Source organism: Phocoena sinus, chromosome 14, assembly GCF_008692025.1.
Source record: "Phocoena sinus isolate mPhoSin1 chromosome 14, mPhoSin1.pri, whole genome shotgun sequence".
Lineage (NCBI taxonomy): Eukaryota > Metazoa > Chordata > Mammalia > Artiodactyla > Phocoenidae > Phocoena > Phocoena sinus.
The window spans coordinates 2,336,539-2,352,877 of NC_045776.1; the positions used below are offsets into that span (position 1 = coordinate 2,336,539).

The 16,339-nt window shown below is 52.7% G+C and overlaps 2 protein-coding genes and 1 long non-coding RNA gene across 10 annotated transcripts in view; 1 reads left to right on the plus strand and 2 right to left on the minus strand.

Annotated features, from left to right (window-relative positions):
- The window catches only part of MBP (myelin basic protein), a 116,232-nt gene extending 112,684 nt beyond the window's left edge, over positions 1–3,548 (plus strand). Inside the window, exon 10 of the mRNA XM_032654585.1 lies at positions 2,127–3,548. Coding sequence (XP_032510476.1) covers positions 2,127–2,171 — 45 coding nt within the window. The 3' untranslated portion in view covers positions 2,172–3,548. The remainder of the gene's footprint in view (positions 1–2,126) is intronic.
- Positions 28–2,643, minus strand: LOC116765198. Its single transcript, XR_004353161.1, has 3 exons — positions 2,546–2,643; positions 1,179–1,335; positions 28–1,085 (listed from the first exon to the last, which is right to left on the minus strand). It is a non-coding gene; the product is annotated as an uncharacterized LOC116765198 (long non-coding RNA).
- A 6,555-nt stretch (positions 3,549–10,103) lies between the features above and the next one.
- The window catches only part of ZNF236 (zinc finger protein 236), a 101,712-nt gene continuing 95,476 nt past the window's right edge, over positions 10,104–16,339 (minus strand). For all 8 annotated transcript variants that reach the window (XM_032654483.1, XM_032654484.1, XM_032654479.1 and 5 more), the window contains 3 exons: positions 15,297–15,426; positions 13,429–13,605; positions 10,104–12,601 (listed from right to left, as the gene is read on the minus strand). In XM_032654483.1, coding sequence (XP_032510374.1) covers positions 12,477–12,601; positions 13,429–13,605; positions 15,297–15,426 — 432 coding nt within the window. In that variant the 3' untranslated portion in view covers positions 10,104–12,476. The remainder of the gene's footprint in view (positions 12,602–13,428; positions 13,606–15,296; positions 15,427–16,339) is intronic.

Below are 16,339 nucleotides of genomic sequence, written 5' to 3' on the forward strand. Positions count from 1 at the left end.
CAACTAGAGAAGGCCTGCGGAGCGATGAAGACCCAATGCAGCAAAAAAACAGAAACACAAAAGCAAACAAACAAGCAAAAAACCCAGAGGCAGGACCCACTCTTCAAAATGTCAATTCTGAGGCAAATCTGATAAGAAAATAAATTCTACCTAAACGTCCAAGCAACAGAGACCATCACGATATACGTGTCTCGATTCTGAAACGTAGCAGCGAGACGGCGAGGGTACAGACCCCGGAGGAGCTCTGGGTCTAAACCCGGAACTGCAGGGTTTCCACCAGTGACCCAAGCCTGGCCGGGAGGTTGCCTGCAATGCCCAGACCATTTCTGAGTCTCCCAAGACTTCTGAACAAGAATGTCCCAGGGCTGAACCCAGACGTCTGCAGTTAGGACAATTTCCCTCCTCATCTGGGGTTCTAACCCCTTTGGCTGGCTGACTTTGGGGAAATTACGCAACCTCTCTGAGCTTCAGCTCCTTCGACCACGTGAGGGGGATGCTAACAACGCCTCTCTCCACGTTGGCTTGCTCGCTCACAAGAGGAAACAGATGTCACGGATTTAGCTCGCGGGAGATGCTCAATACATTGTAGGCACGAGGATAGAAAATAAACCCCCCAAATTTGCCACTTTTCATTTCACAAGGAGCCCCGAGGACATTCAGGGGCGTCTCCCGTGAAATGTCCGGCCCAGGGCGTGGGGAGCTGGCTCCGTCTCAGCACAGGTGTACTTTGTCAGATGGGGCCGTGACTCTGGTCCTGCAAAGGAATAAATCACACTTTCGAGGGAGCCCTGACAGGTTGATCTGCGGGAAATTCAGGGCACGGTGGGCCGGGGCAGACTGGATCAGGGCTTCTCCGGCAGCGGCTCTGAGGACCGAGCACACAAAGCTGAGCCGGGCTCACGCGGGACCGGACCCGAGTCCCCGCTGAGGAGGGTGGCCCTGAGGCAGAGGTGACAAAGCCCCTTCCCCGGGAGGGAGCGTCTCTGGGTGATTCCTGGTACCTTCAGAGGTTAGAATTCCACAAACCTTCTCGCTTGTGAAAATAAAATTCCTCCAGTGAGTTGTTCGGCAACATAGGGATGTTTCTGGAAAAAGCAAAACCCCAAGAAATCAGAACTACCATCTCTCTGGCTGACTGCGTTAACTATAAGGATCTGGGGCCCTCGTGCTTCCGTCACCTTATTTCTGGTAACGTGAGGGACGGAGGCGTGGCTGAGGTCAGGTCAATAGGTGTCCGTCTGTCATCTGGTCAACAGGGTATTTCATGTCTGTCTTGCTCTCTGGGGGCTCACAGTCTCAAGGGAATCTTTGAGAGGTCAATTTTTCATCCATAACCTAAGAGAAAAGGGAAATCCAAAGAGACTAAAATTTGAATGAAAATTCAAAGGCAAAAAAAAAAAAAAGCGCCCTTTTCCGAGTTAATCTAAGTGACATCTGGGGTGACAAGTGCCACCTTCTCAGAGCCGATACCCAGCCATGCTCCCTGGAAGCTGTTGTCCCCGCCCAGCCGTCTCCACCTCCACGACTGCCAACTCTTTTTTTTTTTTTTTTATTGCAAATTGTATTTGTCCAGAAAACATGTCAATTCACATGTTTTAAGACCCTGAGGTCGGAGTTAGCGGCCGGCCCCTCTGGGAGGGTGGTTTTCTTGGTGACGCAGAAGAGGGCTCATGGGAGGGGACTGTCCCCGGGGAGACCAGCTGAGCAGTGGCCCCTCCCTGGCGGCCCAAGCAAGGGTGTGCCCATCACATCAGCACCTCAGCTCCCACAGAGGAGTCTGTCCCTGTCATCGTTCACGGGCTGCTTCCCCCGGTCCCCGGGAATCTCGGCCGAGGAAACGAGCTCCTTCGAAACCTGGTAATATATCAGTTGAGCTTCTCACGCCCAGAAAACGCAATGCTCTCAGACGAGACCCCCAACTCTCTGCGTCCTATTTGCCCTGAGGCACTTGGAGGTCCGACGGGCTAAAGGATGCTGGAGACACGGGGTCAAAGACTTGCTCCGTGCGGCATCATTTCCAGCAACAGACTCCAGAAGAGGCCCCGTGGCTGGCGATCCACTGACCGCAAGGACGCGGGGCGGCCGGGCGGCCCCGGCCCTCCTAACCCTCTGTTTCCTTTTCTCAGGGAGGACGAGACGGCCGTTCGGGGTCCCCAATGGCGAGACGCTGAAGCCCTGCCCCGTGTCCCGGAATCCCGTCCGTCCCCAGCTTCTTAACACAACTGCCTGGAAGTTAACCGCGAGCCGTAGATCCCTAACGTAGCCGCTGCCCCCTAACCCTGGCGACAGCGCACAGCAGGCCCCGCGCGCGGCCTGCCGGCTTCTGGCCGGCCGCCCCTCTGTCCCCTCGCCCTTGGAGATCAGTGACGTCCCCCGAGAGCCGGGGCCGGCGACCCTCTCCCGTCGCCGGCCCCCGTCCCTCGATGGCCCGGGGCGCGGCCCTGGGGACCACCGAGCGGGGCGCGCAGACCGTGCGGCTCCGAGCTTCCTTTGGTTTCTTTCCCGGCCTCCGCCGCTCACCCCGCGAAGCCTTTCCCCTTCTAACCGATCGGCTGGGCGCGGAGCGGCTTGGCGGCGGGCGCTTTGGTACGTGACAGGCGGGCGGGCAGCGGGGACTGTTCCGCGTGGTGGCCGCGGCTCACACACCCGGATGAGCCGGATCGGCGCGGGCGGAGAGGGCGCGCGGGGGCAGAGTCGGGCCGGGCTCTTCTGGGAAACCGGGCGGCGACGGCACAGGCTCGGCGGGCAGCAGAGCGGCCTCGCCACGACCGGTTTCCACCCGAGCCCGGCGGCCGGCCGGGAGGTGGCGCAGCTCGGAGCGGTGGCAGGAGTTTCCGGGGAGCCTCGCGGTGGCAGGCTGGTCACCGTGAGCGCGAAAGTGACAGGTGGCGTAGCTCAGCACGGCGGTGCACACGGCAGACACTAACCTCTCCCCCCACGCCCCCCGCGGAAACGTAACGGTCCCGCCCGCTTCCTCCAGGAAACCCACTGACGACGAGTGCGCTGGCCTTTCCCGAATCGCCGGCCGAGCACGTGGGGATGGGCAGAGGTCCTCCAATCCCGCTGTTTCCTAACGCGAGCTGACATCTCCTGCGCTCCCCCCGCTCCCCGTAACCTACTGATTCCCGCCTTTTGAGTTCAGCATCTCTCCCACAAGCCCTCCAAGGAGCCCCGCACACTGGCGTCAGCCCCCCTAGGACGGAGATGAGGACCTAGTCAACATAACGCCCAAACGCACCTCTAATCCCCTTCTAATTTTGAATGTTTCATGTGGGTTTAATATAATGTCTATTAATATATAGCCTCAATGATGAGAGGATAAGAAAAAAAAAAAGGAAGAAAATTTCCAAAACAAAACCTCCAAATTGCTACACACACACACACACACACACACACACACACACACACACACACACACTGCATCTTTGAGCTGTTGACTGAGTGACCTCCATTCGTGGCTACACCCAACAGCAAGAGCTGTGACCCTGGGTCTCATGGAAAGTATGCACTGTTCTTGAATATCGAAATAAAATACACTTTTAATGATATTTGCATGGCCGTCTTCTTTGGCTTTTATTCTGGTCTGTGGAATGCGAGCCCACGTAGAGCACAACTCAGAGCTGATGTGAGTAGGCATCTTACTGTCACAGGACAGAGCTGCCTCTCGGCACCTGTTTGAGGAGGTGAGTTATCAGATGGTTTGTGTATCAATAAGAGAAAGTGGAGTCGAGGCCGCTGTTAGGGCACCGAGTCTCTGACTCACGAGGAAAGTAATTTTTAATTGATCTTTAAACAACCCTTTAGAGTATATCTACATTTCACTATCTTACCAGCATACCAGTCCCCGTTAACTTGAACTGAAGAATCTTTGAAAAACGACTTTTTGCCACGCAGAGACGATGACAAAGATAACTGATACTGGAAATTTTATGTATAGTTTCTTTTGGTTACAAGAATTATCTTTCAAAAAGGTAAATGGAAATCTTATGTTTTGCTTTTAACAAACCACTGGTTCCCTTCCGTCTCAGGAGCAGCCCTGAGAAACTCACAAATGCCAGCAAGGGAAGCGCCCTCCCCATCGATTGCAGGGTGACACCGGCCGTCCTCAGGGAGCACCCAGGCTCAAGCGTGCTGTGCACTTCCAATCCGACAATAAAAGCCGGCCCCACCCAGTAGCCTGAGGCCCCATCCACGGGGTAGATAAGACTCCAAGCCATGCCAACCCCCAAACCTCTTCAGACCAAGGGATTTGGAAAAGCATGCAAAGACACCACATCTTCTCAATTCTGCCCTTCCAGTTGGCAAGTCTATTTTAATGTTACATATATAGAAAATGCATTAAGTGGTAAACCAAGGGGTGTCCTAGAATAACACAGCGTTTACCATGATAATGTGATACTAAAATAAAATGACGCAAAATAGGAAGTGAACCACGGAAGGGGTGTTCTCACTGAGCATTTATCCAAAGCGGTCTGCATCACCCCCCTCAAGCTGAAGGAAATTAGTTTACCAGGCGGAGCTCCAAGAGAAGTGGGTGCTGGAACCCCAGCCGGGACACTCTTCCTCATCTCACTGTGCTCACCCCGAGGACCATCGCTCGCAGGGTCTAGAGGTATCGGGAGGGTCTATTGAACCAAGAAAGGCTCTTCCCACCAGGACAGGAAACCACAATGATCACGCTTTCCAAGACATCGTATCAATCTGCACAGCCACCTCCACGCCACTCGGTCCAGACCGAGAAACGTATGTGGCCTCCTGTCCATCTGGGCGGAGGATGGTCCGAGGAGCTGGTCCAGGGTGCCCAGCCCGGCGGGAACAACCTCTGGAGGGAGGGTTGAGGTCGGGAGCAGGTCAGAGGTTAGTGGAGAGGATGTCGGCTCAATCCATGGGGCTGGCTTCATAAATCGGGTGCGGGCTGTAAATTGGAATTGGGATTTTGGGAGGAGAGAGAACTGGGGCCTGAGGAAAACACTGAAATAGGGAAAGAAAAGCCTTCTTGTAGCATCTGAAAACGAGAAGAGCCAAGCCTTTAATTAAGTCTATTAGGGCTGTCGTAACACTATACCACGGACTGGGCGGCTGAAACAATAGATATTTTCTTTGCTCGGGGTTCTGGAGGCTGGAAGCCCATGGCCAAGGTGCTGGCAGGGGGATTCTGGGGAGGCCGCCCTCCAGACGCCACCTGCCTGCTGGTTCCCCGCGGCCCCTCCTCTGGGCACGTGACACACTGCCGGTGTTGCTGCTTATGAGGGCACCAGTCCTCACCCTTAAGACCGCCCTTAAACCCTAATTAGCTCCTAGAAGTCCTATCACACTGGGAGTGAAGGCTCCAACAGATGGATTTGTGTGGGGAGGGGCACCAGTCAATCCACAGCAGGTGTGTGTTTCTCATGCAGCGACAAGTATGTCCTAGACCCCCATCTGGCAAGAGTTTTAATTAAACCACCGGACTTTGCAGTGAGTATGCTTCCTTCTTTCCCCAAAAAGGTAACATGAAGTGAAGCATCTCAGTGCATTTTCTATGGCGATTTTTCTCTTGTAAATAGCGAAGAGTCAGGGAATCCTAGGCAAAGCGGCGTAAGGAGGGGGTGCGCAATCGCAGCCCGGTGAAGCCGAGGGACGGGTAACCACCGCGGGCTGTTCACTCCAGTGCATGACCCTGGAGCAACGTCCTTTGACCGCATTTGCCCTGGAAGCAGAATCAACCACCTAACTTTCGAGAAACATGCTGATTTCAGTCGGGCTCTCCCTTGCCCCCCAGACAATCTCAACTTTGTCCCCGGGGGGAGGGTGACAGCTCCTCCTCTCACAGCCTCTTCTCAGCTCGACTTCCCCCCCGCACCGTGAAAGAACACGGGTTCGCCCAGCACCCGAACCTCACCAACTCCAGAAACTCGTTGCTCGGTCAAGACCCGAGAGCACGCCTAAGATGACCAGTCCTTCGACCGCATCCAGACCAGCTGGGGCCCCTGCTGCTCGCAGCCTAGTTCCAGATGCTGGCGCTAAATTAAGGAGAGATTTGGAGCAGAGCGCGGACAGAGTGACTGACAGGGCGCACAACAGCCCCCGAGGGGGTGTCCTGATGGCCCGGGAGGCGCTGGATTGGCGGCTGTGCCCATGGCACCTGCACCAGCAGCACGGTAGCCCTGGGAGGCCCCGCCCACCTCGGGGGGCAGAACCTGGCCTCTGACGAAGCCCGCCCGGGGAGGTGGGGACGTTGCCCGTGGAAGACACCCACTGGACCCAGAGGTCAGTAACCGGTTCACCTCCCTTAACATGAATTGTGGCAAAATCACTTATGATAACGGGGCTGCTGCACAGGTGGGCAACGTCCTGCCCTCCTCGGGGACGCCTGTCTCTGCACCTTGGCAGCCAAACCTCAGAGCAAAACAAGCAACACAGGCTGCTGCAGTGACCGAGGCGGGGGGACCCCAGAGTGCTTGCGAGTCCGTGTGGATGCTTGCTTCCCCCGCTGAGGAAGGAGGAAACGAGGAGGGGCAGGGCCTGCAGGCAGCCAGGAGCCAGCCAAGCAGCCGAAGTTGGTTGTGCGTCCGGAGGCGGGGCTCTCACTGTCGGAGGGGGAGGGGATGAAGCCTGAAGTGTTGGAGCATCTACGTGAGCCCATGGTTTCACGTGTAGACGGGTGAAAAGTCTCAGATCGATGATGAGTGCGCGCGCGCACACACACACACGCACACACACACATACACTCTCTCTCTCTCCCCCCCCCTCCCCACCACCACTCAGCTCTTGGCTTCTAAATACCACGCTCCACTAGAGGGAGCCAGGGCTTCGGGAAGAAATGGCTGGTTCCAGCGCTGGGACAGGGAAAGGGAACAATTTATTGGGCCAGAAAGTAAGAAAGCGCTCAGAGAGTAACGTGGGTGTGTCAAAAGGACTCAAAGCTACCTGACGGAGCCCCTACTGGCCAAATCCAGGACTATTTGAGAGTCAAAATAAGGAAGGATCCTGATGGATTGCAGCCATTAAATAAAACAGGAAGCCACAAGCCCAAACCACCATGAACACAAGAATAAACCACCGAGGGAGAACAGGAAGCCCGTCCTCAAAGTGGAATACCAGCTACTGATGACAGAGGGAACGAAGGGACCTGCAAGCAGGGAGACGCCGGGGTACCACACAGAGGCTGTCGGCGGGATGAGGCACTTGGCCGCGTGGTCACAGAGCCTCTCACAAATACTCACCGGTTACAGAGGGGAAATGGTTACAGGGTTGACACCGACAGCATCAGTCATGGGACACGTGGACACTGCGTGTCACCTTGATAAGACGCACCGAGAAGAGCATCACCTCTGTGATGCAGGACCCGGACCAACCGGAAGGCACGGCAGGGCGGGGGCGGCTGCTGAACTCGCTCTCAGACGTCAGGGTAACGGGAACCACGGCGACATGGGGAGGGGCGTCCCGAGTGAAGAGGGTGGAGGTGCTGGCGCGACCCTGCACCGGGTCTGCTGCACAAAGAACTTAGCCTTCGCAGGCTCGGCAACACCGGAAAGGGGTCTTTGGTGAAGAGTCAAGATTTCTCTGTACCACTCTCACAACTTCTCTGTAAATCTGAAACTGCTTCAAAGAGTTTACACAAGAAGGATAAAGATTTCGGATTATTAAACTTGAGAAAGATAATTCAGAGACAACCTAGAAAACAATGCGTGGTGATGAGAGGGCAGATGGCCACCTGTTGTTCACCTCCGGCTGAGATCACATCAAGATGAGCTACTTCGTGTTAATCGGGAAGAATTTCTTCTCCTGAAGCCGGTTAACAGGGTAACCTACAATCACCCTGTTCTGATACTAAACTAGTGGCATAGGACCATCTCTTCTGGTCGATAGAGAATTTAAAAATCAGGGAAACACCTGTTTATTGGCAGAAAGGAGAGGGTGGGGCTGTGTGTTGCCCCGTTTTTCACTTTTTCCTTAGAGAGTAGAGGGATTTAATACTTTAAAGGTACTGCGTGACAGTAACATCTCCTCAGTGATAGAAATAACACTATGGATGGTACAGAATAAATTAATCACTGACATTTGTAAAAAAAAATTTCCATTCACAGAGTATGCTGAGCCGGGAACATATTGCCAACAACTGTGAAACATGGTAAATTCTCCCCACCTGCCGGCTTAGAAGAGGACCCGCCAGCTTCCCGGCTGCTGGCAGGAGACTTGAGGCTCCCGGGCCAGAGAGCAGGGGCTGGCAACTCACAGCAGGAGGAGGCACCAGAGCCCCGGCGTCTGTGTTGATACCCCAGGCCCCGACCTCCACACGCAGCCCAGAGCGGGCCGGGTGATGCGTGCACGCAGGGTGTCGTGTCCCGGGAGAGGAAGCAGGGCTTTGGGAACCTGAGTCTCCAATAAACACACAGCAAGCCGGCCTGACCTCTGCTTCGGTGAGACATACCTTGATCACACGGGTCAGTAAGAAAAGCATGGCTCTGGAGGAAGATGTCCTCCCTCCCGAGGTCGTATTCTCTTCAAACTGCCTTGAAGAGATCGTGGAGCAGAGATGGCCAGTGCCTTACCCCTAACACTTGCAGAAATGAGACAGACCCCTGGAGAACTACCTCCCGATACACCACAGCTCACTGGTTAAGAACAGGTCCTCGAGCTGGGAAGGAAGACATCTAATCAACTAATTTTACAGACCAGAGAAGTGAACCGAACTGCCTAAAAGACAGGCGGCCCGTCAGCGCCCTGGCTAATCTGACCCGAGGCCCTAAGGCCTGACTTCCCAGCTCTGCCCAAGCCCAAGACGCACCGTAGACTCGCGCCCTTGACTGTGTTTAAGTATCAGCAGCAATCTCACACCACCAAAAAGCCACGCTTTCTGGAAAAGCTCGCTGGGCCACTTTAAACAGTTGCAATCCACGGTGGAGGGAACAAATGGGCCACGACCTGATCACTTCTGAAAGAACAGCCCCCTTCCCCCACCCGCCGTATTTTGAACGCTAATAGAGCAATATTCTTTCTACAAACAAGCAATGAGAACAGCAAACTTCTTACCATTCCCTCTGAGCAAAGCCCAGGAAAAAATAAAAATCACCTTAGCTGTTTCAGATTTACATAAATCTGAGTGATGATCTTTTAATGTTAAAAATGTGTATCTTCATGAGTTATCAATATCCTTCTGCAAAGAGGAAACTCCGTGGGAGGAACAGAAACCCACCTCCTTTTCAGAGTTCCGCCCCTGTACTAACGCACGCACCTCCCGCGCATAAATACTGGTGTTCTTGTAGAACTCAAGCTCACAAACGGCAATGGGCAGGAATTACAAAATACTCTTCTGGAGAAACACTCGCTAGTTCAGTGCTGACACTGGAGGAGATGGAAACTTGACGCAAGGATGGGAACTACTCACTCTAGGACGGATTCTCCTCGTCCTGTCAGTAGCGTGCTGTCAGAGGATAAGGAGACATTTGAGGGACTTCCTGCTAAACCAACAGGCTGCAGGCTGAGCCCCATTCTTGCAGGACCCTCCAACCACACGCCTGCCTTTAAGAGGGACAAAGGAGAGCCTGGGGCAGGGTGTGGGAGTGCAAAGGTGTTTCCATTTGCATCTACCGCCATTTCACGCTGACGCGACCACCTGTGCAGCTCCCTCCTGCCCCCCCAGCGGCCTGTGAGCCACATCCCAGTTTCCAGTTCAGTATCATGGGTGGGAAGGGAACGCACCCTCCTTCGGCTTACTTAAGGGCTTCACCGTTACTTTACCACAGAAGACAGTTAAAGACAGTCATGCCCTTTCTAAAGGCACTACTTTACAATTCTACTTTGTTTTCTTGCCTGGTCATTTTATGACCAGGATACCGCTGAATATGGCCAACAGTGAAAACAACAGACACTGCTACCTAACACAGACGGCCTGCCTGTCATCACACCATATTCGGATTTTTAGTTCGAAGATCTGCAAATAAACCTTGCAAGGGTAGCGTTCGCCAAGCGCAGAGGTACAGGAAAATATCATTAAAATGCTGTTCTGTAAAAACGTACCTACCTGAGCTTGAAAGGAATTCATGTGCCAAACTAGTTTAAATATTTTAAGAGAAAAAAAATTAATCACATTTCCTAACTTCATTTTTTATTTATTGTTATTTCCAAAGCAGATACGCTATGATGAGATATTTTAAAAAATACAATTATCTATCCTCAAAACCCTGGTTATGCAGGAGACTAGAAATCTCTTGTCAGAAGACTTTTTATCAACCAGTAAAGTATAAAGATCAACCTGTACTCCACTCCACCAAAATGTTCAAGTGATATTATGTCTTTACAAAACCTTATTTTTCAAGGAATGTCTTGCAAAGAAGCAGCTTTTATAATTAGGAAGTAAATCAAAAGAATACATTAATGTCTTGTGTTTGCCTGATAATAAACTGAGAAAACTCACAAAACAGATTATTGATAGATTTTTTTTTTTTCATTAACCAAAATAAAAGTAGGCTTTAGATTCACCTGGTAAGGCCTTACTTGGGCAGTGCACCGATACAATTCACTGAACTATGCTTTCTATACAATTAGGAATTAAACAAACCCCTTTTAGAGACTGACCTGAGATGACATTTAATGCTGAAACCAAAATAAATAACCTAGCAAAAACAAAATTTTTAAGATTTCAATCATTTCAACTTCGGAGATATTTGTTCACCAAAATTAATCAACATTTCTAAAATAGTTTAATACAAAATTATAAAAGAAAAGTGCAATAAAAGCAGAACCTTTAAACTCTGGCGCAATGACAATTATTCTGAATAACAGACTGCAGCCAGGTATACACACTGACATCCAAGAAAAACCTCAGGATATACAAGTCCAGCATCACAAGAATAAATCAAATAAGGCTTTTTTTCTCCCTTAAAAAAATATACAATACATAAAGCAGTTTGAAAAAAAAAAGTAATATTATTTAACAGTTTTCTGACTTAAATATTTTCACATAAGGTTTTATATCACTATCAATGTTACTTATATACATATGCCAGAAGCGTGAACAACAAAAAATCTAAAGACGCCCCTTCAAAAAATAACAGTAAAATGTCTCTTTCTTCAGGAATCTGAAATGAGCTCCTTTCTTAATATACAAAGTCCATACAATATTTGTATCATAAAACTGCTCTCTTCTGAAACCAGCGAGGCAATGAGAGAGAAAATAAAGGCGATTACTTTTCAGGAAAAACAAAAACAAAAAACCAACCCCAGCTTTATGTCACAATGACAAGGATATCCATTTATTAATAAAATGAATACAATACTGCTCTGAAGTGCTCGCCGGGAGGTAAAAACTGCCGCTCTCTCTGTAACCGGGACTAGAGCTTATTTACAAAATATACCGTTCGGCCACACAGAGGCCCATATATCTGTATATGTACATATGTATTTATATATAGAACATATAAATAATTTCAAAGGAGAGATTCACATGAAGTAAAGAAGTTTCCATCTTTGGAATGCTGTGGGAACGACACGCACTCTGCCCCAGCGCGGGCAGCGCGGGGTAGGATTTGGTTTGGGACATGTTCAACGTGGCACCATTGATGATACTAAAGAATTCCCTGAAATAAAAAAGACACCTGCTTATGCACGAAGAGAAAACCACGGGGCTCATACAGGTTCTTACCCTCAAAGTACAGATACACTTCTTAATTACTGAGGCGGGCAGGGCTGCAGTCCCTTTGTTCCCAGGAGACCGTTCTGTGATTCCGGACCTGCAGTGCATGGCTTGTGCTTTCCGCGGTAGCCCGACCCACGTACCCGAGTATCAGCTCGGGCAGCGCGAGTGGCATCACCCCGCGCGGACGGCTGGACCCTCGCGTGTGTGTCAGGCTTACTCTACTCCCCGGGTGTACGCCCCAGACACTGCATTCTTGTCACTAATGATTAGATATTTGTCATGGAGAGAGAACTGGTCCAGCCATCTCTCAAGGTATTAGTTATATTAACTTATGGTAGACTAAAAATCAGAGTCAATTTCTACTAATTTCAAAATTCACAGAGAAAAAGATGGAAAAAACTTCCCTGCGTGTTGTAACGTTTTTTCCGAACTTCATGCACCTATCTTATGTTTGTTTCATGAGCTATGCTTCTTATAACAGAAAGCATGAAGGAAAACCTATCTGGGTTTTTCCACGTTAACTTCTGTCTTTGCTAATACAAAGAAATCACACTACAATGAGAGTCCGATCCAGTTAATTTCTTTTTAACTAGACGCACTGGCCACGGAGCAGGCGAGACTGCTGACGTAGTACCTGAGTTCAGTGATTTGCAGAACAACAGCAACGTGCTTCCACCTTTCCCAGCTTTCTTCCTGAAGTCTCTGAAAGCCAATGATTCTTTAGATAATTTTATAGCTAAAAATTTTATAGCTACTGTGGTAACATTTTTAACACTTGAGGCTTCAAAACAGAAATCCCAAGTGCTTTGTTCTTCTCCACACTTCACTCTGGAAACGTTCTCGGGGCCGGGCTGCGTCAGAACACGTTGGCCAGGGTCTGCCACTCGCTCGCAGGTTCCGGCTCCACCTCGTCCAGGTGGAGCGCGCGGCTCAGCACCTCCCCTCCGTGCTCCTGGGGGACGGCGGGTTCCTGCAAGGTTCCTGCCGTGGTGATAAAGAAAGAGTCCCAGACATTCACTAGCACAAAATTATTCACATTTAAATAAGGACAACTTAAACGGAGACAAGAAATTCCTAAGTTGATTTGTTTTCCTTCCCGGTGAAAAAAAAGTCATCTGAGCTGCAGGTTTCATAATTCCGTCGGTGACGACAATTACTGTTACTTGCGTACGAACGCACACAGCGCTCGTTCCCTATGCTCATAAAGCCTATGTTCGTATGACATCCTTGATGAGCGATTACTAATTAATACTAGTGGTAACGACAGGCACAAGTTTTCTAACAGAAAGTAAAGCACGAAGCACTAGCGTGTAGATGTTAGAACTTCCTCTTCCTCAAAAACTTCACAACACGAAGGGTCCTACCCCTGTGGCTCCAGGGAAGCCCTGGGCACTACTCCCGCCACACTCAGGCCCTCCGACTCCCCTCGTGGTCACAGCACCCAGACCAGCAGAGCGAGCCCAAGACGCAGGCTGTAACCCTCCCTGACTTGTCGGAGACACTCCGCGGGCTGCATTCCAGCCCCCGCCCCAAGCCCCCCCCCCCCCCCCCCCCCCGCCCCTGCCTGTCTCCATAAAGGGTGCGGGCATTCCTGGACAACGCGGGAAACAAGGCGGACAGAGGGACGCCCCCGCCCTGCCGGCACCAATGCGGGGGAGTCAGCTCGGGGACACGGAGGCCCGTCTGCGGAGCCACAGGGCACAGACTCGCCTGACCCGGACCCTGAGCCTGAGGCGGGGACGCAGGGCCAAGCCCTCGGACGGCTCAGCGCACAGAGCCGCGCGCGCCGTGCAGCCAGGACGCCTCACCCGCGTAGCTGTGGGCCCGCTTCATGTGCAGCTTCATGTTGCTCTTCTGCGTGAAGCCCATGGCGCAGTAGCTGCACCGGTAGGGCCGCTCCCCCGTGTGCTTCTTCACGTGCACCTGCAGCGCGCTCTTCTGGTTGAAGGCCTTCTCGCAGAGGGTGCAGTGGAATGGCCGCTCCCCTGGGGACAGGCAGCACAGTCAGCGTCCCTGACAGATGGCGCTCGGCGAGCACACACAGCACAGAGCAACTCCGAAGAAGGGATGCGAGTTTAACACCAGGCTAAGGACGTTCCTCACTCAGGATGCTAACCCACAGGGTTCCAGCAAGGCCACTCCATGGGGAGCCAGGAAAGACACCTTGATCAAAAGCTACGGAAAGTCCTAGAAGCACCCAGAAATAAAGGTAGAGCACATATGGTTCAAACAAAATGTTTCTAATCCATTTTGAGCAGAAAAGCAAAAAGACATTAAGGACATGGGAATCTCAAATCCAACTGACTAAAGTATGGTTTATACAGTATGTGTCAAATGGTACTGAATTACTTTCAAGCTGACGTGGAAACTGACAAATGGAGGGAAAAGTTGCCACGCGTGACTTCTGCTGGGGGCCTGCCCAGGTGAACGCCCGCCCTACAGCCACACTGCGGAGCCCAGCCCTCCCCACGCAGCATCTCTCTCTGCTTCCACCCCCTGCGGCCCTGGCAGTCCTGCCACCCCTCGTTGTCACGCACCCACTTCCAAGTCCCAGGGACCGGGTCCCTTCCTGCCCCAGGGCCTGGCACGGCCCTTCCCCCTGGCCTTGAAGGTTCTTTCCCACGTGCTCTGCCTCGCTGCCTCTCGGGGTCACGTGCCAGCACCCCCAGGGGTCCTCAGCCCCCCAGGTGTCCCTCCACAGCCGACGACAAAGGAGGTCTTCCTGCAGCTCGCCTAGGGCAGGCAGAGTCCTAAAAATGGCCCCCAAGGTCTCCTGCCCTGAACTCTGGGCCTAGGACTATGATGACGTCATGCCTGAGAAACGAGAACGGCCACAGATGAACTAGGTCGCTTGTCAGATGACTGGGAGTGACCAAAAGGGAGACTGCCCTGCGGGCCCACTCTGATCACACCACCCTCAGAAGCTGGGATTCTCTGGAGACGGAAGGGGAAGCTGAAGACATCAGGAGCCGGAGTGAGGATGGGGCACCCACGTGAGCAGGGACGTGGCCCCAGTGACAGCCACAGGTGCCCACTTTACACACATGCCAAACCCTTCACGTGCATCTATGCTAGTACAAACGGTGGTCGCTTCTCTTAATTATGCTTTTGAATGAACACATTATGAAGTAGCTGCACGGTTGTTTTTCACTCAAGAGCTACTTGCTGGACACCCGGTGGGCGCCGGGTCTGCGCTGACAGGCAAGGGGCATCCCTGAGGACACATGGCCCGCAGGCCGGGGAGGGCTGCCGGGCACCTGCTGACCACACAGGAGGCCCTCATGCCAGCCGGGGCACCAGCGGGGCAGGGCCTCTCGGGAGGAGGCATCCGTGTGAAGGTGAGTCAGAGACGGCCGGCAAAGGGACAGAAGGGCTGGGAAGACGATGACCCACCAGAGAGCACCAGGAAAAGGGTGGGCGTCAGACAGAGAGCTGGATACGGGGAGAGACCTGCCCGTGGCCGGGGGGCCTCGGGGGCTCAGGGAGGTCTGGTGGGCTCTGCCGGGGGTGCTCAGGGGGAGCCTCTGAGGGCTCTGGCCCGGCTGCCAGGTGAATAGAGGCCTGGAGGGGTGCATAGAAGATCAGAGAGGGTGGGAGGCCGAGCCCGTGGTCCCGAGGAGACGGAGGGGCGGAGGGGGAACGAAGCACGGCTGTGGGGGTCCCGCTGCGCGGTCACCTGTGTGGATGCGGCTGTGTCGCTCCAGCTGGCTTGGTTTGGCAAAGGCCTTCTCACAAGTGTCACATTGGAACACCCTCGGCTTCTGAGAGCTCAAGGAAGGACCGGCTTGATGCGTCTGCATGTGCTCCTGGTAAAGACAAACACACATGTGAAGAATACTGAAGATCATAACAGAACTTTACAGACTTGAAACAGGAGAGGAAAAACCGGCGCAGAAAGGCCCGTCAGTGGGAGGAGGACCACAGGCTCGCCTCCGATCGGGACCCTCCATGGGCGTTCCCGGAGCAGAGTTGGAGGTGGTACCTGGTGGATGGGAGACCCAGGCTCCCCCCGAGCCCCTGGGCTGCATCTGGGTGGGGTGGTGTCTCGGCCTCCCTCCCTGTCGGCCACCGTGACAGTTGTTAGAGGACCGGCTGGATATTTTGCAGGATGTCCCTCAACTGAGAGGTGTCTGATGTTTTCCTCATCCCCAGACCAGGGTTGTGGGCTGTGGGGTGTGGGCCGTGGGGAGTACCGTGCCATTTCCATCCCACAATATCATCACTGCTGGCACCGACTCTGATCACGCAGGTAGCACCTGTCAGGTTTCTCCAGGGAAGGGCGGCCATTTTTACCCCCTCCCATCACGTGCCCTTGCTGCCGCTCGCCCCTAAGGAGTGGGGCCACCCCCTCTTGGGGGCAGCGTCCACAGGGGCTACTCGGGATTCTTCTGCACGGGAGACTAGCCTGTTCAGTCGATCACGTTTCCACCAGTAACGACCATGGAGGTTTTGCACTGTGGGCTATAATCCAATTCTACTTTGTTTTCTTGCCCCGGCTGCTGCAGCTTTGGCCCCTAGGAACTCTTTCAGTTGCGCCCGTGTCCCCCGACACAGTCCCGTCATATACTGCATGTGGGTGTGACGGGCACTTTCTTATTTTCTGGCACAATGTAATTTTTTTAAAATTCCAGATTTCTGAAGGTCATCAAGAGAAAGTAACTTATAAGTATTAAAAGGCCAGATTTAGTATTTCAAACTGTAGATGTTTATGGAAGAGTT